Source organism: Molossus molossus, unplaced genomic scaffold, assembly GCF_014108415.1.
Source record: "Molossus molossus isolate mMolMol1 unplaced genomic scaffold, mMolMol1.p scaffold_m16_p_17, whole genome shotgun sequence".
Lineage (NCBI taxonomy): Eukaryota > Metazoa > Chordata > Mammalia > Chiroptera > Molossidae > Molossus > Molossus molossus.
In genome coordinates this window covers 34,562,873-34,584,993 of record NW_023425352.1, presented here as the reverse complement: position 1 = coordinate 34,584,993, position 22,121 = coordinate 34,562,873, and the positions used below count along the sequence as shown (strand labels likewise).

At 37.2% G+C, this 22,121-nt stretch overlaps 1 protein-coding gene across 5 annotated transcripts in view; it reads right to left on the bottom strand.

Annotated features, from left to right (window-relative positions):
- The window catches only part of ATAD1 (ATPase family AAA domain containing 1), a 35,895-nt gene extending 15,023 nt beyond the window's left edge, over positions 1-20,872 (bottom strand). Inside the window, exons 1-6 of one of the 5 annotated variants that reach the window (XM_036264797.1) lie at positions 20,795-20,872; positions 16,912-17,086; positions 10,674-10,772; positions 8,123-8,243; positions 2,654-2,854; positions 104-210 (exon numbers count right to left, since the gene is read on the bottom strand). In XM_036264797.1, coding sequence (XP_036120690.1) covers positions 104-210; positions 2,654-2,854; positions 8,123-8,243; positions 10,674-10,772; positions 16,912-17,073 — 690 coding nt within the window. In that variant the 5' untranslated portion in view covers positions 17,074-17,086; positions 20,795-20,872. Of the gene's footprint in view, positions 1-103; positions 211-2,653; positions 2,855-8,122; positions 8,244-10,673; positions 10,773-16,911; positions 17,087-18,592; positions 18,692-20,759 lie in introns of those variants that run through there. The other 4 variants (XM_036264796.1, XM_036264798.1, XM_036264795.1 and 1 more) reach the window with 4 other exon arrangements.
- Positions 20,873-22,121: the final 1,249 nt, after the last annotated feature.

Here is a 22,121-nt window from a genome sequence, read left to right as displayed (position 1 = left end):
AGTTTTTCAGATAACTTTAATTAAGAAAAAGACTTCTGTAAAAAAGCCAAAAATGTTCTACCACCACCACAACACAAGTTTAAGGCACATTTCTTACAAATACCTGGCAGCTGTGATCAGTATCCAATCCATCCCAGAGACTCATAAACTGAGCTTTCATCATGGCTGTAGCTTCATGGTCAGAACTTGAACGGTTTCGTAGAAAGGAGTCTAGAAGAAAAAAGTTCTTAATGTTAGAAATTAATAAATTACTCTTTATATAATTTCAAATCACTTAATCAAAAGCTGACAACTTCCTGAAAGATTACAAGAAAAGGGGCTACTAGGCCTTTTCACAATATTTTGATATAACAATTTTGACACATTGGGCAAATTAAAAAAAAAAAAAAATCAATTCACAATCTTCGTTTCTTTCTTAAAAATACATTTATGCTAACATATATAAAAGAAGTAGAGGATCTGGTACTGAGAGGCTAGAAAAAGATTAAATAGTGCCTTGGAGGAAAATCTGTGTACTTTGGCCCTAACTTTCCAGATTATCTGTATACTTTGTGCTCTTAATTATGGGCACATCCTTTCCCTCACACTTTCCCAGTTAATGACATTAGAAAACGTTGAAACACCATTAAGTGGGAAAACGTAGGCGAGATAATGATTTAAAACACACAAGCTAGCATACATGTACATAATGTTACACATAGTAAAAAAACAAAACAAAAACAAAATGCAAATAACTTTGGTTATTGCTTAATAATAGACTTAAGAACAACTTTAATTTCCTGTTTTGAATTATTTTGTCTTCCAAATGATCTACAATGACCATGAAATGCTTTTAAGAAGTAGGGAGGCATTTTCGCTCTCTAATGAAAAAAAATGAAAGGTGGTATGGTACATCTTAAGAATAAAAAGACAGTAAAATAAATCCTGGATTTTCTAATACTATCCCTATTTCAAATGTTTTGTCATAGTATCATTTCAAATTATTGGCATTTGTAACTTTCACATTTCAGCCTTGAAACTAGAACTTGAAGTGGCACAAAATGCTTTGTAATGTTCTAGGTCTAAGCTTTTTTTTTTTTTTAATGTTTTTATTGATTTTTCAAAATCAATAAAATTGATTTTTTTTCTTTATTGATTTTAGAAAGAGAGGAAGGGAGAGGGAGAGACAGAAACATTGATGAGAGGGAACATTTCCAGATTAGAGTCTTAGATGGAAATTACAAAAAAATCCAGCTATATGCTCCTTCATGCAAAATGCATACCAAAAACCCAAAATAGTTGGAGTAGATTGATAAGAAATATACACAAGGGCAAACCAGTAATCTTTCTCTATATTTAGCTCTTTCTCTATATTTCTATATAGCCTATCATATTACATATATTTTTATATAATTTATATATAACATATATAATTATAGTGGTACAATTAATACAAAGGTATAGGTTTAATTACTATAGCTTTTATTGCACATATAACTTATTGTACCAGGAACAGAACAAAAATATTGATGATTCATAAAATATAGAAAAAGTCCACTAATAATAAAGTCATGACATATACAGAAAAATTATCTACATTGTCAGTCCACATGGAAAAGAATGACATTAAAGTCCCACTTCATGCTATATATTTTTAAAAAGGAGAATATTTATGGGGATAGTGAAGGGACTATAAACCAGATAGAAAAAGTATAAATCATAAAGAAAAAAGAATGATAAATGTAACTACATTCAAATTTAAATATCTGTAGAAGAAGCTATCATAAAGTGAAAAGACAAGCCAGTCTAGAAAATATTTGCAATCATAATGAACATCAACAAAGAACTACCAAGAAAAATCACCCCCCACAAACAATAATTTACAAGAAAAAAAAAACCCTAATGATTAATCAACATGTTAAAAGACACCCAAATTTAATAGTAATCAGGAAAGCTGAGATTAAAACAATGAGAAGATAATTTATGCTATTTAAATTGGCAAAAAGTAACAAAAATGTCTGAAAAAAACTTTAGGGCATATCTAGGGATACAAACCACACAGTAATGAAAGTGAAAACAGGAATAACCATTTTGAAGAACTGGTAGTCCTAGAGGTTGAAGATGAACACAGCACAGAACCTAATGGTTCAACTTCTAGACATCTACCCTGGACAAACATATGCTCAAGAAAACATGTACATGGATGTCTATTGCATTGCTTGTAAGAGGAAAAACAGAAAAACTATCAAGTAGGATAATGAACAGACATTCTGCAACACAAATTATACATAGCACATTAGGATGGTGGTTCTCTCTTCCATTTTATTAATTTGGCTTTAAAAATGTTAAAAACTCGCCCTGGCCGGTTTGGCTCAGCGGTTGGAGCGTCGGCCTGCGGTACAGAGAGACCGGGTTCGGTTCCCGCTAAGGGCACGTACCTCGGTTGCAGTTTGTCCCCGGCCCTGGTTGGTCGTGCGGGTGGCAACCACTCGATGTGTCCCTTCACATCGATGTTTCTCTCTCTCTCTCTCCCTCCCGCTCTATCTGAACAAAAAATGGAAAAATGTCCTCGGGTGAGGATAAAAAAAAAAATGTTAAAAAACTCAATCTCATCTTCTAAATACCACCCTTAAAAATAGCATTTTAAAATGCTCCCACAGAAAATATAGCATACCTATTTCATCTATAAAGATGATGGAAGGCTGTAGCTTTATGGCAAGGGAAAAAACAGCAGCAGCTAATTTCTGAGATTCTCCATACCACTTATCTGTCAGTGTTGAAGGCTGAAGGTTAATAAATCGACAGCCCGCTTCTTTGGCTGTAGCCTTGGCAATCAACGTTTTACCACAGCCTGGAGGCCCATAGAGAAGAACACCTGGAAATTAACATGTTATATTATTATTTTATTATTTCCTTTGAGAGAACAAGATATTTGCTTTAGTTTATGCGATAAAATTTTTCCCAATGTTCACTTGTTGAAGTGAACTCCACAATGCTAATATTTATGAAGGGCGATAAATACCTGGTTCTGCAAATTAATGTGAGGCACTTAGTGGTAATTTTGCAACCTTTTAACGAGTTTTTTGAGCTTAGTCTGATACTTTCAGAACCACTCTCAACAAAATAAAAATGTGTTTCTTATTTTGTGCTTTCTAGAGGCTTAAAAATGTAAACCCCATTTTAAAATGAATACTTTTACTAAGGGCTTTATTTTGTAAGTACTGCATGCAAATAAAAATTTAGGATGAGGAAGAAAAGAAGTATTGGGACAAGCGGATCCAAATTTGAAGTAATCCTTATTAGTGACAAATATTACCTTATTAGTGACCAACTTTTCTTTCTTTTCTGGACAAGTTTAGTTTTTTTATTATTATTATTTTTTAATTTTCACCTGAGAATATGTTTTAGTGATTTTAGAAAGAGGAAAGAAGGAGAGAAGGAGAGAGAGAGAGAGAGAAATATCAGTGTGAGAGAGAAACATGGATCAGTTGCCTCTGGCATGGATCCGAAACCTAGGTATGTTCCCCTGACTGGGAATCGAACCCAAAACCCTTAAGGTGCACAAGATGATGCTCCAACCAACTGAGCCACCTGGCTAAGGGCTGAACTTGTTTACTGACTTTCAAGCTTTAAATTAAAAATTTGTCCAAATGGTGGAAAAATAATCTGTAAAAATTAAATCAATATATTTTAATATAAAGCATCCAAGAAGGAGGAATGTAGGCCTTAATTGCCTACATCAGAAAATCAATTTTTCAAAAAATTTTTTAGGTTTTCTACATTTTTAAGAATGTAGAAATAAGAAATATGATGAAATTCACAAACATGAAATTTACATGTCAAAATTATATTTACTGAATTCAGAGTTTATAGATGGAGCCATAAAGTATTCAAATGGAATTTTAACCGTTATAAATTTTTAATGTTTAGGTGAAACAAGGGTTACATTTATTTATGCAACAACTAATATATCACGGCATGTTCTCATAACCAATTAGTGGCATGATCGATCCAACTTTGTCTTCATATAATCTTATTATAATCTCGCATGCTGCATGAATGGTACATAACAAGTCAATTCTCAAAGTATTGTTTTCTAGTCTATGAGGCAGTGATCACTTTCAGCTTAGACAGCAATGACTGTCTACAGCTAACATAAACTTGGCAATAAAGCAATGACTCTAACCTAGGTAACCTGTTTCCAGTCCAAAAATGGAACAAGTGTGGCATACTACTGATTTTATATTCTGCTTCTGTATACTAATACTCAATTTATGTTGTGGATCAAAAAGCAAATCAATGATTTTTCAAACTTATGTTCATAATAAAAAAATTTTCCAAAAAAGCAAAGCTGAAAAAGCTCTAATAGCAAAACATTAGATTACATAATCAGGAGATACTCGTGTAACTTTAAAGTATTTAAAATACACATAGGAACCACCTCTAATTTTAAATAATGCTTTCAAATAAGCAGCAGATTTACACATAACTGTTAAAGTATTTTTTCGTAATTTTGTATCTGCTATGCTAACTGAGGCTTTAAACCAAATCCAACTGGTGAAGTTACCTAATTACCTGGAGTAAGACATCGGTGATAAGAAAAGGAGCTTTCTCTTACAACATATAAAAACACATTTGTCTGTCCTAAATTTACTACTATTGTGAAACTGAGTAAGTAATTACCTTACCTTTTTGATCTGGGCTCAGATAAATCATTAGACATTTTCTTGAGGGGAAAAATATCACAATAAACTAAATGCTTTTTGTTAGAGGGGAAAAAAGCTGCTTTGCTGTTTCAGAAAATAAAAATACCTTATAAACAGCTTTATTGCTTTAGTTAATGAAAAGAATATGACATTTATGGTGCTAATTTGTTATCCTCTATTTACCAGAAATAAAAATTATCTACTTTCCGGCCCATGTGGCTCAGTGGTTGAGCATCGACCCATCCACCAAGAGGTCATCGGTTCGATTCCTGGTCAGGGCACATGCCCAGCTTGAGGGCCCGATCCCCAGTGAGGGGCATGCAGAAGGCGGCCAATCAATGTTTCTGTATCTCTCTCCCTCTGAATTCCTCTCTCTCTAAAATCAATAAAGAAAAAAATGTGTATATATATATATTTTAAAAATTATCTACTTCATTAAAATGTCCAAGTAACCCAAGAACTTATATGTATATATGCATAACCAACAGACACAGACAATAGTGCGGTGATGGGGGAGGGGAGTAGAGAGGAGGGTGTCACTGGGGGAAAAAAGAGGGATATCTGTAATACTTTCAACAATAAAGATAAATTTTTTAAAAAGTATAGGTATTGGCCTCATTTACCTTCGAAATACAAATTAATGCACTTGATAGAGTTGCAAAATTAGTAAGATTATAAGCAATTACAACTTATACAAAGTGCTATTTTGATACTTCCACAAATCCTATCTTTAAAAATGCACTTGCCTAATAATTTGAGTTCAGTCTAAACTATCACCTTAATCAAACTTGTCTAGTTTTAGCAAAGCAATAAAGAGAAGTTGCCACTAGATGAAAATAAATAAACTATACTCTCGCATTTGTATCTGAACGCATGACAATACACCTCCATCTCTCTGTCAAGTTATCATGTTAGCTTCATTTAAAATACCTGTACCAAGCCCTGACCAGTTTGGCTCAGCGGTTAGAGCGTTGGCCTGCGGTCCGGAGAGACCCGGGTTCGGTTCCCGCTAAGGGCATGTACCTCGGTTGCAGTTTGTCCCGGCCCTGGTTGGTCGTGTGGGTGGCAGCCACTCGATGTGTCCCTTTCACATCGATGTTTCTCTCTCTCTCTCTCTCTCTCTTCCTCCCACTCTATCTGTACAAAAAATGGAAAAATGTCCTCGGGTGAGGATAAAAAATAAAAAAAATACCTGTACCAAGGCTTAAACATGATTACTATTTGAGTGAACAAGAATCAAAGTATTATATTTAAGGACGCAGTTATAAGCCTTTTCAATTCTTTTTTTTTCCATTAATTTACTTTTGTTACAGATATTTCTCCTTTTTCCCCCATTGACACCCTCCTCCCCGAGCCCTTTCAATTCTTGAGTTTCAAGGCTTTCAAAATGATTACTAACTATGAACAAGAAAAAGTTTTCCTTAAAAATAAGGTGCATTTAATGCCTAGTTCACCTGTAGTTCATTATTTCCTGTAAAAAATAATCAGCCTTGGCCAGTGTGACTCAATTGGTTGGTAAATTTAGGACAGACAAATGTGTTTTCATATAATGTAAGAGAAAGCTCCTTTTCCTACAAGCAATGTCTTACTCCAGGTAATTGGGTCACTTCACCAGTTGGATTTGGTTTAAAGCCCCAGCAGCATCACAGATACAAAATTATGAAAAAATACTTTAACAGTTATGTATAAATCTGCAGTTTATTCGAAAGCATTATCTAAAATTAGAGGTGGTTCCTATGTGTATTTTATTAAGATTTTTTTTTTTATCCTCACTCGAGGACATTTCTCCATTTTTTGTTCAGATAGAGTGGGAGGGAGAGAGAGAGAAACATTGACATGAAAGGGACACATCGAGTGGTTGCCACCCGCACAACCCATCCAGGGCCAGGGACAAACTGCAACTGAGGTGCTATATGTATTTTAAATGCACAAAAGAGCATGGGTTCGATTTCAGGGCAGGGTACATACCCAGGTTGTGGGTTCGATGCCCAGTCAGCAACCAATCAATGTTTCTCACATCTCTTTTTCTCTTTCTCTCTCTTTTTTCCCTTCCTCTCTCCCTAAAAAAATCAATAAAAACATACCCTCAAGTGAGGATTAAAAAAAAAAACAAAAGAAAAAAAAAATCATTGCATTAAAAATAATTAATATTGAAAAAAAATCACTAGAACTGTGAAACAAAAAAAAAAATCTTGTTGTATATGAAACCTATATAATCTTATTAACCAATGTTACCGCAATAAGTTAAATTAAAAAAATCACTAGAGCCCTGGTCGGTTTGGCTCAGTGGTTAGAGCGTCCGCCTGCGGTCCGGAGAGACCCGGGTTTGGTTCCCGCTAAGGGCATGTACCTCGGTTGCAGTTTGTCCCCGGCCCTGGTTGGTCGTGCGGGTGGCAGCCACTCGATGTGTCCCTTTCACATCGATGTTTCCCTCTCTCTCTCTTCCTCTCTCCCTCCCACTCTGTCTGTACAAAAAATGGAAAAATGTCCTCGGATGAGAATAAAAAAAAAAAAAAAAATCACTAGAACTGTGAAACAACAAAAAAAATCTTGTTGTATATGAAACCTATATAATCTTATTAACCAGTGTTACAGCAATAAGTTAATTTTTTTTAAAAAGTCCTATCTTGAAAACAAAAAAACCGATACTGTGACTTTGGATTTATTTTATTTTATTTTTAAATCCTCACCCAAGGATATTTTTCCATTTATTTTCAGACAGAGTGGGAGGGAGGGAGGGAGGGAAGGAGAATGAGACAGACAGAACGAGAGAGAGACATCGATTGCCTGCCTCCCATAAGACCCTAACCAGGGTCAGGGACCAAACTGAAACCAAGTACATGCCCTTGACTGGAATCGAACCCGCAACTCTTTGGTCCTCAGGCCAATGCTCTAACCACTGAGCAAAACTGGCCAGGGCTTGGATTTTTTTTTTTTTTTAATTTTTTTATTTATCGATTTTAGAGAGAAAGTAAGGGAGAGAGAAAGAAAGATAGAAACGTCAATGAGAGAGAACACCGACAGGCCGCCTTCTGCATGTCTCCCACTGGGGATCGGGCCCACAACCTGGGCATGTGCCGATGGGAAATCGAACCAGCGACCTCTTGGCGCATGGGTCAACACTCAATCACTGAGCAACACGGGCTGGGCTGGATTTTTTTTTTAAACCTTGATTTCCTTAATTTTCATTTACTTGGCAGTAATAAATTAGTTTGAAATTAAGGGATTATTTTGCACTGTAACTATAGGGGAAAATTTTTTATCTAAATTTGAGAAGCTAAAGAATGAGCAATTATATTAAACTATTATTTATAAAAGTTTACTAGATATCAGCATTCTCTTGAAAATCTAACTTCAAACCCACCAGTTCTATAATAACAAAGTTGCAATCGTTCCAAGATTTTTAAAGCTGTAGCAAATATAAACTTTTACTTTACCTTTTGGGGGCTGCAGAAGCCTGGAATTTTCAAACAAGTGTTTCTTCTTGATCGGTAAGATGACGGTGTCTTTCAGATCCGTAATGACATCGTCTAAACCTGCTATATCACTCCACGTAACCTGGTAAAAGGTAAGGTCAACATGAAGTTTACAACTGATGTCTACTCACTGAAATTTAAAAAAAAAATTCCCCCAAATGGCAAAATTTAATCTGATACATATAAATAATAAAAGATTAAAATTATATATTCATATGAGTAAAGACTTTTCATAGCAATAACAAAATTAAACTACTATGACACTGCAAGACGGAATTTAATAGTCAACTACCTACTAGTAAAAAGAAAGAGCAATGAAAACTCTGCAGGGATTTAACAAGCTGAATTTATTCCATTTTAGAGGGGAAATACCCTGCCAAGAAGATTGAGAACCAGCTCAGTTAATTCAGCACTGTTGGTCTAGAAGAGCTCACCAGAAGTGCACCTAATTCATATATGATGCTGTCAAACATAATAGGAATGAATTTTAGAAATAAGGTTATACCACCAAAATGGACTTCTGAATTTTATTAATCAAAGTGAAACTGTTAAAACTTGTCTTTATAAATAATAAACAGGGAACAGTTTAAAAATAGACACAGTTTGTATATTTTAAAGCCTTCTGATTCAACTTTAAAAAAATTTTTTTTTCGGAAAATAAACTAACTAAAAAGACCTTAAAAATAAAAATCAACCTAACTCTAATATGGCTGAGTAAAGGGACTGAACGTGGGGCCAGTCAGAAGCAGTATTTACAACAGACTTACTTTCTTTACAATTTAAAAATACAAAAAAAGAAATACTGCAGCCAAATCCACTAAAATCATCACCTACCTTCACTGTAGCAAAAAAGTCTGTCAGTACAGCTTTACTCAGAAGAGAATATAGGTAAGGTCTCAAAAAGTACCATTGTAAATTTATAAATCAAATTCAAATGGAGGATTAATTCTGGGGATATGTATGTCTTTGTGCACACAGATAATAGCACAATGTAGATATTTATTTTCTAAATTTGGGAATAGGATATCATATTTCATCCTATTTATTTATACCTCTTGTTACAAAATTTATTTAAACCTCTTCTTATAAAATATTAATATAGGATTTTTTAGAGTTTATGAATTACATTAGTCTGATCCTCATAATAACCCTCTTTAAGTACACAGAGCAGGTATTATACATGTATAAGCCAGTATAATTCCCTAGATTATACATGAGGGGACTGAGACTCAAAGAGAAAATAATTTGCCAAGGCCATGAAGAGAAAAACTGGAATTCAAAATCTTGCATTGCCTACTATATCTCATTATGAAAATCTAGATTTAAACTCCAAATCAAATATCCACATGACTTAAAGCAATACATTTTATTTATTTATTTTTAATGTTATTTTACTGATTTTTTTAGAGACAGAGGAAGGGAAAAATAGAAATATTGATTGGCTGCCTCCTGCACGCCCCCTACTGGGGATTGAGCCCGCAACCTGGGCACTGTGCTCTGGCCAGGAATAAACCCGGACCTCTCAGTTCATGGAACAATGCTCAACCACTGAGCCACAATGGCGGTGCAAAGCAATACATTTTATATGCTACAAAGGCAAATATTAAAAAGCACAAATTTGCCCTGGCCAGTTTGGCTCAGTGGTTAGTGTTGTCCTTCGGATCAAAGAGTCTTGGGTTCAATTCTGATCAAGAGCAAGTAACTCGGTTGTGGTTCGGTCCCCGGCCTTGGTCCGGGTCATGGAAGGCAACCAATCTATGTCTCTTTCTCACATCGATGTTTCTCTCTCTCTCTTTCTCTTTCTCTCTCTTTCCCCCTCCCACTCTATCTGAAGATAAAAATGGAAAAATATTCTCAGGTGAGGTTTTTTTTTTAAAAAAAAGCACAAATTTAACTAAACAAATGTGCACAAAAATAATTTAACATCGCAGGACTGAGATTATTATCCTTAGAAAGGCCTGCTTGCAATGCAAGCCCTTGGCTGGAATACGGGAACTTAGGTTTTAGGAGTATTCTCATCATTCCCTAATAAGAGCAGCTCACTGTGCCTAAATTGTTTGTGATAACAATTCGGTGAATTGTTTGTGGTGAATACCTGTTTTCCTTCAGAATTTTGGTAGATGTTTGAAAAACAAAGTCTATACGACCAGTGCCAATTAAAACCCTTGGCATGAAGTCTCTAATGAGCTTCTTTGATAGAGAGCATTTGACATGTGTTCTCACAACTTGCTGCTGGAGGAATCAAGTATATCCTGTGTGACTTCACTGGGAGGACATTCTTGGAAGCTTGTGCCTGATTTCCTTCAGACTTTATTACTTCATCCCATGACCCTCTTTCCTTGCTGATTTTGCCTTGCATTCTTTTGCTGTAATAAATCATATCTGTGAGTACCACTATACTGAATCCTGTGATTCCTCCTAGAGAATCATCAAACCTGGTTGTGGCCTTTGGGAACACTGACACAAAATTCTAGCCAAAAAAAGTCTCGTAAATAAGATTAAAGATACATACATGCATGTTAAGAGGGTCTACAAGATGAGCGGCAATACTCATTTCATATTCTGAAAGTTTCACATTTTTCACACCAATTTGCTTCATTAACTTCTCTGCCTAGGGAAAAAAAAAAGCAACCTCCTTTAGTTTGGTATTTAGATACTGGCACTTCAAAACAGGCATCTGTGAAATCTGAAAAGCAATGAACAGACATATAAGAATTTTTCAGAAATATTCTAGGCCCCTGGATCTCATCCTTTCCCACTGTAAATCCTTAGATAAAGAAAAACTTGAGGGTCTACTCCACAGAAATGATGGTAATTTAAACCAGCTCCTGGAAAATGAGGGGAAATGAGAAAATAGGGTATGTGACTGAAGAAATACACACAGGGCCTCACCCTGCTCCAATGAGACTCTAAAGTCCAACTTGATTTCTCTTTCCTACTGGAATGATCATGACAGATGAAACCTCAAGATCAAAGACTGAGGAATTAAATATATCAAGAAATGGACAACTGGAATTTTTTTACTGAGATTAACGGAATACCTAAAAACAGTTGCCTAACTTCCTTTAAATTACCCAGGTATCTACAAAGGTGTTTATACCTATCTAATTTCACACTGTTCTGAGATGCTGTCCCGTTCAGTTAAAGTCAATTCCTGGTGCTAGGCAACCAGATATAATAAAAATTATTCTGAATTAGAAGTATACTTACATATATTTTTAGAGCTGGGCAAAACTAACCTTAAACCTATGAGCTCTAACAATGCAACAACACTTTCAATTAAAATAAAAATCACAATAACAATGATAAACATTTACTAAGTGTGTCAAATATTATGTCAAAACACTATAAATAGATTAATTCACTGAATCCTCAGAGTGAGCCTATGGGATAGGCACAATTTTTCCCCGTCATGGAAAAAGAAACCCAAATTTAACTCAGATTAAGTAATTCCCTTAGGTTAAAACTGGGCCAGTGAAAGAGGCAATATACAAATCTAGGCAATCCAATACTAGAGCCCATACTGTAGCCATCACACGTTACCTTAGTTTCCCCAGTAATATGAAGGAAATTTGTGACCACTAAAGAGTATTTAACAATCTATAACTAACTTTTAAATTTCAATAAATGGACATTTTTATAAATAAAGGTGCTCTGCTAAATAATGTATTCACCTAAATTTTTGTTACATTTTCCTAAAATACTTATGATTATATAAGATCTTGCTGTTGGTTAGGGGTATTGCTGCTCTACAAGGAAATTCAAATCACACAGTATTATAGTTATAGAGTGGTTAAAGGATTAGGATGTGTGTTGATCATACCCTACTAACAAAAGCATTTTAAAAAGTGCTATGAACCACATCACTATTCCTATTTAGCCATCCCCTTGTAAAACTACTCACTGGATAAAGTTGCCTTTCCCAGATCCCTTTCCCTCTTTCACCGCCTTTAAATCTCGTATGTGTCAGCTATGAAAGGTATCCTATTTTAGTATCTGTAACAACATTAACTTAACTCTTCTTTTTCATTATGATTCTATAAACATAAAGCTATCCCACATGTGTTCTTTTTTAGGCCGTGCTCTGAAACAGTGGTTGGTTCTTAACCAGGATGATTTTACACCTAAGGGGACACTTGGCTAAGTCTGAAAATACTTTTGGTTGTGACAACTTGGGTGAGGGGAAGGGTACTGCTGGTATCCAGTCAGCAGAGAGAGGGATGCTGCTAAACACATTCGAGACGGCAGAGGATAGCCTGTCCCCTACTCTCCCCAACAAATTATCACCACAGGATAGCCTGTCCCCTACTCTCCCCAACAAATTATCACCACAGGATAGCCTGTCCCCTAGTCTCCCCAACAAATTATCACCACAGGATAGCCTGTCCCCTACTCTCCCCAACAAATTATCACCACAGGATAGCCTGTCCCCTACTCTCCCCAACAAATTATCACCACAGGATAGCCTGTCCCCTAGTCTCCCCAACAAATTATCACCACAGGATAGCCTGTCCCCTAGTCTCCCCAACAAATTATCACCACAGGATAGCCTGTCCCCTACTCTCCCCAACAAATTATCACCACAGGATAGCCTGTCCCCTACTCTCCCCAACAAATTATCACCACAGGATAGCCTGTCCCCTAGTCTCCCCAACAAATTATCACCACAGGATAGCCTGTCCCCTAGTCTCCCCAACAAATTATCTGCCCCAAATGTCATTAGTGCTGAGTTAAGAAACCCTGCCTTTTCCTCCATTAAGTAGGTGCCTTTAAATTTTTACTCTAGGCCAAAATTACCTCTTGCTTTAAGTAATAACAACCTTTATTTATATCTAGGGTTTCCTAAAAAAAAAAAAATCAACTATGTTTTTCAGTCTATATAGTCAGAAATTGTTATAGTCAAGTTTACTTAGAATCTTTCCCCCACAATAGCAGTCTCATTTAACAATATCTTCAGGTTGCATTAATAACATTGACAGAAAAAAGAAATAAACGTGTATTGAGTATCCACAACATGCCTGGCACTATGCTGGGTACTTTATAATCAACCCTTTAAACCATCCTGAGAATAGCTATTATTATTTTCATTTCTTAGATGATGAACTCAAGGGTCAAAGAAATTAGAAGAACTGCCAAGACTATATAGCTAGAAACTGGCATTACCAGGGCTCAAACCTAAGTTGTCTAATTTCAAAGCTTAGAGTCAGCTGAAACACTAATATTCCTCATTTGGGAGAATAGAACATGGTTTAAAAATAATAATAAATGGAAAGAAAGTACCCCAAAATACCACACCACCATGAAACTCTTTTCCAGGAGTAAATTATCCAACTGTCCAGCTTCAACACATTTAATTAAATGTCTATTACTAAAACATTTTAACTAGAAAAACAAAATCACAATTGGATTACTCTAAAAATGGCTTATGTTCACGTGTTGGTTTAACATTTACAGCTTAATGCCAATTACATTTTCTAGTCACCAATATTTGCTTGGTTTTTAAAATGGTCTCTCCAAGTAGTTGTCTCTATGGAGAAAAAATGGTGAACTGGATTATGAAGGGAGTCAGAGGTAGGAGGGAAGCTTACATTTTACTGCATACCCATCTTTTTTATGGTTTCATAGTATTTTTATCCTTTCATGGTACTTCATTTTTCCTCTATGTGAAATATGATTCAAAAAAATTAAGAAGTGGGGTGGGAAATAGAAAACTAATATTTTTGCCTAAACTCGGGAAAGAGGAAATGGAGAAAAGGAGCAAAAGAAACACTCATTTCATTCAGGTTCTGAAAGATCACTAAAATTGGTTGTTCTTTTGAAAGAATAATTTTAGAAAGAGATGGCATTAACAAGTAAAGGATAAAAAAAGAGATGAACTAATTAAACTAAGTTAAAAACCTTTTACTGAGGTCACAGCTAAAGTACTCTCCGTGCCACTCTGGAAATGCCTGTCCACTCCTTTTCACCCTCGTTCTCATTCTCCAAAACTGCAGTCATCCTTTATCTCCTCTTGGGAACTCCTTATGACCCTGTGTCTTTCCTCACTACAATCCACTGTACCTACTGCTGTTTCTGACATGCACATTTAAAATATATATATTTTTGCCCGGCTGATGTGGCTCAGTGGTTGAGCACTGATCCATGCACCAAGAGGTTGCTAGTTCGATTCCTGGTCAGGGCACATGCCCAGGTTGTAGGCCAAATTCCTAGTGGGGGGCATGCAGGAGGCAGCCAATTGATGTTCTCTCTCATGATGTTTCAATCTCCCTTCCTCTCTCTCTAAAATCAGTAAAGAAAAAAAAAAATAGAGCTCTGTTTTCTGACATTATACTCAACGTCCTTTATCATTTAGTCCCTTACTTCTCTAAGTACTACGAGTTAGTGCATAAATACTCTATTTCAACGCAACTAGTCTATTTACTGTTCCTTTAATAGGTCTTATTATTCCTACCCACATCATGATTCTGTTCATGATTTTCTTTCTAATTAAAATTGTCCTTGCCTATTCCAGAGGCCAAGATCTTTCGTGAAGTCATCCTCAGCTGCCTCAATCATCAGTGTATGCTTTCTCTAAATGCCACAGTTTCTGTCTTCACTACTCATTAGGCAATTCAGATAATTTACTTATAAAAATTTATATTGTCATGAACAAGTCTTTCCTTCATATCATGGGCACTAGGAGGACAGATGTGGTATCTAATGCCTCATATACCTGATATTTTTAACAATACTATACACATAGTTTAAAATAAAGGCCAAATGTATTCATGTACTACTTACATATCTATATTTGGCTTTCTACATGTCTTCTACATGTGTATTCCAGGGCTCTTAGAATCCAAGAAAATAAATGTCAAGCCCAGCCAGTGTGGCTCAGTGGGTGAGCATCAACTCATGTAACCAAGAGGTTGCTGGTTCGACTCCCCGTCAGGGCACATGCCCAAGTTGTGGGCCAAACCCCCAGTGGGGGGTATGAAGGAGGCGGCTAATTGATGTTCTCTCTCATCGATGTTTCTATCTCTCTCCCTCTCCCTTCCTCTCTTTTTTTTTTTTTATCCTCACCCGAGGATATTTTTCCATTTTTTGTACAGATAGAGTGGGAGGGAGAGAGAGGAAGAGAGAGAGAGAGAGAAACATCGACGTGAAGGGACACATCGAGTGGCTGCCACCCGCACGACCAACCGGGGCCGGGGACAAACTGCAACCGAGGTATGTGCCCTTAGCGGGAACCGAACCCGGGTCTCTCTGTACCGCAGGCTGACGCTCTAACCGCTGAGCCAAACTGGCCAGGGCTCTCCCTTCCTCTCTCTACAAAAATCAATAAAGAAAAAAGAAAAAGAAGAGCCCTGGCCGGTTTGGCTCAGCGGTTGGAGCGTCAGCCTGCGGTACAGAGAGACCCGGGTTCGGTTCCCGCTAAGGGCACATACCTCGGTTACAGTTTGTCCCCGGCCCCGGTTGGTCGTGCGGGTGGCAGCCACTCGATGTGTCCCTTCACGTCGATGTTTCTCTCTCTCTCTCTCTTCCTCTCTCTCCCTCCCACTCTATCTGTACAAAAAATGGAAAAATATCCTCGGGTGAGGATAAAAAAAAAAAAAAGAAAAGAAAAAAAAGAAATGTCACAATTCTCTGTTTAAAGTCACATTCTGCTCTTAAAACACTTTTAAAAACATGACATCAATACTTTGATCTTAGACTTAAACTGATTTTCATGATTCAGATAGTGGTGGGGAAGACGCACTTAAGTTGACGTGTGAATATACTCAAATTCATTTTTTTAAAAATCTACACTAGTCAGACTTCCTAGAGAGTTATGAATTGACTAATAAGATGATATAATCTAAATGAGTCAATTATTTTATAATCAAATTCAGGAACAAACTCATAACTGTCCAAATTTCTTTCCTGACATATCCAGTAAGCAGTAATTATAAAACTACAGTTTTCACTGATTTAAGAGCTATTCATAGCACTGTAGAAGTCATTTCTTTATATTCCAATTTCTCACACCAGCCTACAGCATTTGAAAGAACAAGATTTATTCATCTTTTATTGTTGGCACCAAGCATTTGCTAGGAGCTCAATAAAGGTTTATTGAATGCACCAGAGTCACAACTCACAGAAGAAATCTTAAATCCATGAATAAAATATCTTGCCCTCAAACAGCAAAAAAAATTTGAAAGAATTCGTGAAGGCTTTTGTTTTTTAAAGAAAAACAGGAACCAAAACAAGTATATCATCCTAATGAGGAAAGGAACACAAGAGACAGTGGCTCAAACATAAAATTACAACTTATATTAAAAATAACATCTTTTTAGAAATTCTTTAATTAGAAATTGGTGTAGTTTGTAAGTCTAAGACTGAGAGCTTGTCAGTATTACCCACATTTCCAATGTCATACAAAGCAAAATATATACCTTATTAAAGATAAATTTTGTTTAATCTGTTCAAAAATTTTACCTAGATTCCTTTAGGTAACAAATAGCTGACAAAAATTCTCTAATGAGAATGTTCATAACCTAATACGATAGTATTTTGATTCTTCATCATTTTCTCTTCTAAGTTGCTATATATCAAAAAGGATTTGAGAAACAATTATTTTTAGGAATAATGAAATTAAACATGGCATAAAAACATTTTAATGTGACTGTTACAGAACTTCTCAGTAACTTATAATTCTACTACATCCTTAATTTTATGGGAAAATATTTGCTAGCTACAACAAAAATAATCCTCAAATATTTTAATCATACCTGTTTCTGAGCTTCTACTTTTTGCTTTCTGGTTGGATCAATTGCATCTACCATCCATTTGATTGTAAAGTATGTTACCGCACCAAATATTGTCAAACGGAAAATTAACCCAACAACTTCATTCCGACTCAAGGGACGAGAAAAGGCTTCAGCATGTACCATCTTGACAGTTGCCCTTAAAAAACAAACAGAAACGTCACTAGGTAATAACTAGTCATCAAAATTGGGAGGCCGGTAAAAACCTTAAATTAAGCAACAAAAACTACTAGTTAAATTCAACATTACCTACCTTTAAAAAGTGTTTTATTTTGAGGAGAACTGGATTTTTAAATGTTAGGTAAACAGACACATTTTAAGCTCCCCTTAGAAACTGAGGTTGATGTACTAGAATTTTTAATGAACCTTCCTAAGTAGAGAATCATTCTATTAAAAAAATACAATTAACATCTTTAAAATAACTATTTCAGAGTCTAGAAAAATAATGACTATAACACTAATCTAACTGAAGAAAGGCAACCCAACAATGAAATACTTGACTAATGTGATGGTAAGAATTTCTTCTATTAAGTGTAATGTAAAGCAGGTAATTTTTGAGGGAAATTCAAATTGTGAACTCTCTATTTCATCATACTTACTTTTACAGGTTGTCAAGGCCTGCTTAAATTTAAACATGCCATTTCCTTAATAAGTGACATTAATTTTCTGAGCCATACTATTGTTTCCTACAACTCAGCTAAATCTGAAGAGAATCTTCAAATATTTTTGAACCACAAAAATATAGCCTGCACCCAAGACAGGAAAAAAAGAAGGTAATGTACCTACTTTGACATATATCCGAGCAGCTACATCAGTCACAGCTAGGCTTACAGGAGGTGTGCACACCCCTGTCAAAGACAGTGACTACCTAGAAGAATAAGCTTGCCGGGGACGATGTGACTATCACACTTTGGGAGATGAAATCTCAGCTTCAAATGCTTTATACCAGTAGTTCTCAACCTTCCCAATGCCGCGACCCTTTAATACAGTTCCTCATGTTCTATGTGGGTGTATCTGCATGTGGGCGGACCTGCCTGGAGACGGGGGATAGAGGAGTGGTGCCTTGGTTCCTAAGACCATCGGAAATACTTGTTTTCCGAGGGTCTTAGGCGACCTCTGTGAAAGGGTCGTTCGACCCCCAAAGGGGTCGCGACCCACAGATTGAGAACTGCTGCTTTATACTCTCACAACACAAGAATGTACTGAGTGCTATATGACAAGGAAGAAAAACAAAGAGAATGTATATTTTGCACTCATGTGAAAGGGAATAATTCAGAATTTGTACAGATGGCTCAGCAACAGGTAAAAATTAGATACTGCATAGATTAATATCTATGGTCATTCCAGCTCTAAAATTATTTTCTCTTCTCAATACCACTACTCAATTAAAGATCTTCTAAAATAGTGCCATAAATATTAATTTCCTTTTACATACGTCCCCTCCATTCAAGAGTATGTACTCCTCCCTATTGAAAAGAACCCAAATCTTTCCCTTTATTTATAGGAAACCCAGCCATTAAAGACTATTCTAATCTAGGCCCAAAGAGTAATTTATGCATTTTACTTCTCAATAGGAATTCTCAAAAATTGGTGTCACTAGGACGTGAAAATACCCCTTGTATTTTCCCTCCGGCCTACTATTTACCTGGTATTCTGGGTGGGCCACTTCTCTCCACTCATGTAGGATTAGTCAAGTTATATCCGAACTTCACATGTTCCATGAAGGCTTTCAGACATTAATCCTCTATATTATTCACACGGCTGTGTTATTCAATTTATGTGATATTTATTCTACTCAACTAGAGTTTAAATCCTTATAAACAAGATTTTATCTCACCAGTTTTTTAAAAAAGAGGCCATTCAATAATTATTTGTTCAACAGATAAATTGCAACGGCAGGAAACTTCCCATTCAATCATTCCAACACAACTGTTGCCAGATTTTTGAACACTTTCCAAAGAAAAGTCAAGGGTTCCATTGACTTTACTTCTCCATTACTAGAAGCCACTCACTTTACAATAGGACATTATTTAATTTAAACTTAACTAAATAATTGAAAGCCTTCATTTAGGAGGGAAGAAACTTTGGCCTAGGAACGTTAAATGATTTAATCATACAATAAAGCACTTATTAAAATGTATATATAATGCCTACTGTACATTGGATATACAGTAGTCGCTAGGATACAATTACTTTACTCAAGAAATGCATAGTCTGGTTATTATATTAATTGTATTTTTTTAATGGAGCTAGGGAGAAGCCACCTAATTAAAATGTCTCTTCGTGTAACAAATCAAAGTGTGGTTTCTTCCATCAGCATGAATTCCTAAAAACAGGTTAACAATATTATACTTCTTATAGGATGTGAAAATTTGACTTTTCTAGCTTTTATTCCAACAGAGTAAATTTGAAAATGCAGTTGAATGGAATACATGGTATCATTATGCAGGGGCATTATTCATTAATGAAAATAAACCAATAGGCCAAATAAGGGTTTTAATTTAACCATGTGTGAAAACTAGAGATATTTGAATAAAAGGTTTTATTTCAAGTTTGATTTAGTGGTGATAAGACTGCCATCTACTGGAAGTTCACTGAACTACATGAATAACTAGTGTTATCAGTACATTCCAGTCATCAAGATAGTAAGTTTTAATCCTATAAAAAATATCAAGATACAAAATCTGTTAACTATATATTTCCTATAATTAAATTTTAACTGTAATACAGCAATCTAGACTTAGGCCACTTCGAAACTAGTCCATCTTTTAAAATGACCTCAAAATCCTAAACGGAAACTGAAACTTCTACTTGTAGGTTGTAACCGTATATACTTTATTGTACACTCATCTATCATTCATATGACATTGATATGCCTGCAATGTAAGGTTGTGACAGCAACAATACCATTACAACAGAATTTACCATAAAAGCTGCATGCGTATACAGCAGTAGGGAATGTATTTCGACCTTGTATTAACATTGGGATCAATAAAATAACACACATTTATGTACAAAAACATAGATGGTGCTATGAACAACTAAGAAATATTGCAAAATACTGTAATTCTGTTATTTGTTAGGGAAACATGGCACCAGATCGTTTCATTTTAAAGAAATAGTTTCATTTCAAGGTAGAAAACTTTGTAATTGTACTACCTGGTCAATGAGCAATTTACTGACAGGTTAAGGACTATGGGTATAGTGTTCACACTACAGTCTCTCTCATTTCTCTCCTGATTCACTGCAGTGTTTTACAAAGTTTTTCTCAACCCCAAAATCCCAGTTTCGCAGATATCAAGATCCTATGCCTAAGTCAAAGAAAGACTGCCAACCTTCACACAAAGGACAGGTAAACATCATCCTCTGCCAACACATGCCCAGGCCCTAAGAACCACCTCTGCTTTTGCACTAGGTGGTAGCAGTGCCAGTGCAACAATCAGACCCAGTCCATTCTGGCCGCCTTTGCACAAGAGCCCGGTTCTGAGGTCGCCCGGGACGACCCCAAGCAGTGACCGCTCTGCCTACAGAGATTCCCTGTAGGTAATGGCATGACTCTTGGGAACAGTGCTAACACAGACCTAAGGGCCTAGGCGGGGCAGGAAGCCAAGGAGAGGCCCGGGACGCCCTTGGAGGTTAATCCGTGGGATGCCAAGGGTTAGAGGAAGCTGGGGGGCAGCACTGAGGTGGGACATGGGAGGAAGGGGAGGTGACCTTTCCTGCTGGGCTTCCCAGTCCCGAGCCGGCCCCTAAAGGAGCTCAGTGGGATCCCGCGCCGGTACCACGAGGCCTCGCGGGAACCCGCTACTCACCCCGGTGCAAAAACAGCGGCAGCAGGAGCCCTTACCTAGTCTCACACAGGAAGAAAACGCCGTCTGGGAGAGGACGTTTCCGGCCGGAGCCGCGGCCCGCCCCCTCGCACCGAGCATGCGCAGCCCGCGGCTGACGGCGAGGACGGGTGCGTTTCCGGGTTTTAGAAAGCGTCCGTGGATTGAGCCGGAACGAGGTCGCGCTCCAGCTGCTTAACCTGCGCTCTGCTGCACTGAGGCTTTCAGCGAGGCCGGCGTGTCGTCTGCAGCCTTCTCCAAGGCTCCGCGTCTAGCATTGGAGTCTCAGATACGGAATTGGGGACGGCGCTGGTCACAAAGGCCCTCCCCCGCTCGCGGGCTCCGGGCGCGGAACTGACAAATAGGGGAGCCTTCTTGGGAGTGCAAAGAAATGCTCTTTGTCATCCGCAAAGAAGTTCTTCCCCGTCTCCTGCTTGATCCTTCCTCCCGCCCCTCTTCCCCCTAACCCCCGTGCGGGCCCGCCCGCTACTGCTCTGTCCTTTAGCCAAAGCGCTGACGCGCATGGCCAACCCTCACCATCTGCCTTTCAGTTTCTAGGGTGAGCTCACCCTCCTCCCACCTATCTGCGCTGCCAAATACCTGGGGGTGGCGCCTGAAAATCTTACAGCGAGACGATTGTGTAGCCCACCCAGGCAGGGCCGGTAGCCGGGACAGAAGGAGCATCTGGTGACAGGTTTTGCATTTCGGTGACTTCCCTTTTTCTTTACCCCTTCCCCTTTCCAAAATGAGAGACGTGACACAAGAGGTCCCAAGGGAGCGAACCTGAAGCGAGAGCCTCCTGAACACACTGCCAGGGGGCGAAACGACATTAGACACTGTCCTCAGATATAAGCAGCATTGCTACTTCAGATAGAGGCTGTGAGACTGAAGTGGTGAGATAGTTCCTCTCCCTGCCCTCCTGGGGAAGACAGTTTGTGCCTCTGCTTTAGGCATCATCTTTGCTGGCTAAAATTCTGCAGCCTGATTGATGAGTTTCCTGAAGGCTGCCGTTGTTTCAAGCTTGTGGTGCTGCACTGAGGGCAATAGCTACAGTTTATTGAATGTCAGGACTGGGTGTCAGGAAATATGTTTCTATGTGCTTCACATCTGCTAAATTCCTCAAAAGAACCCAGTCCTCTAAAATAACCATTTTTTAAATAGATGGACAAATTTTAAAACTTCGATAAACGTTCCTAAGTTTATACACCTAATAAGGGGCAAAATTTCACTGCAAACTAGATCTAATTCAAACCCTATACTTTACATATTGTCCTTAAAATAGTATTTTATACTAGTTAAATTTAAAAATCTAGGTGGAAGGTAAGAAAATGAAGTGACAAAATCATG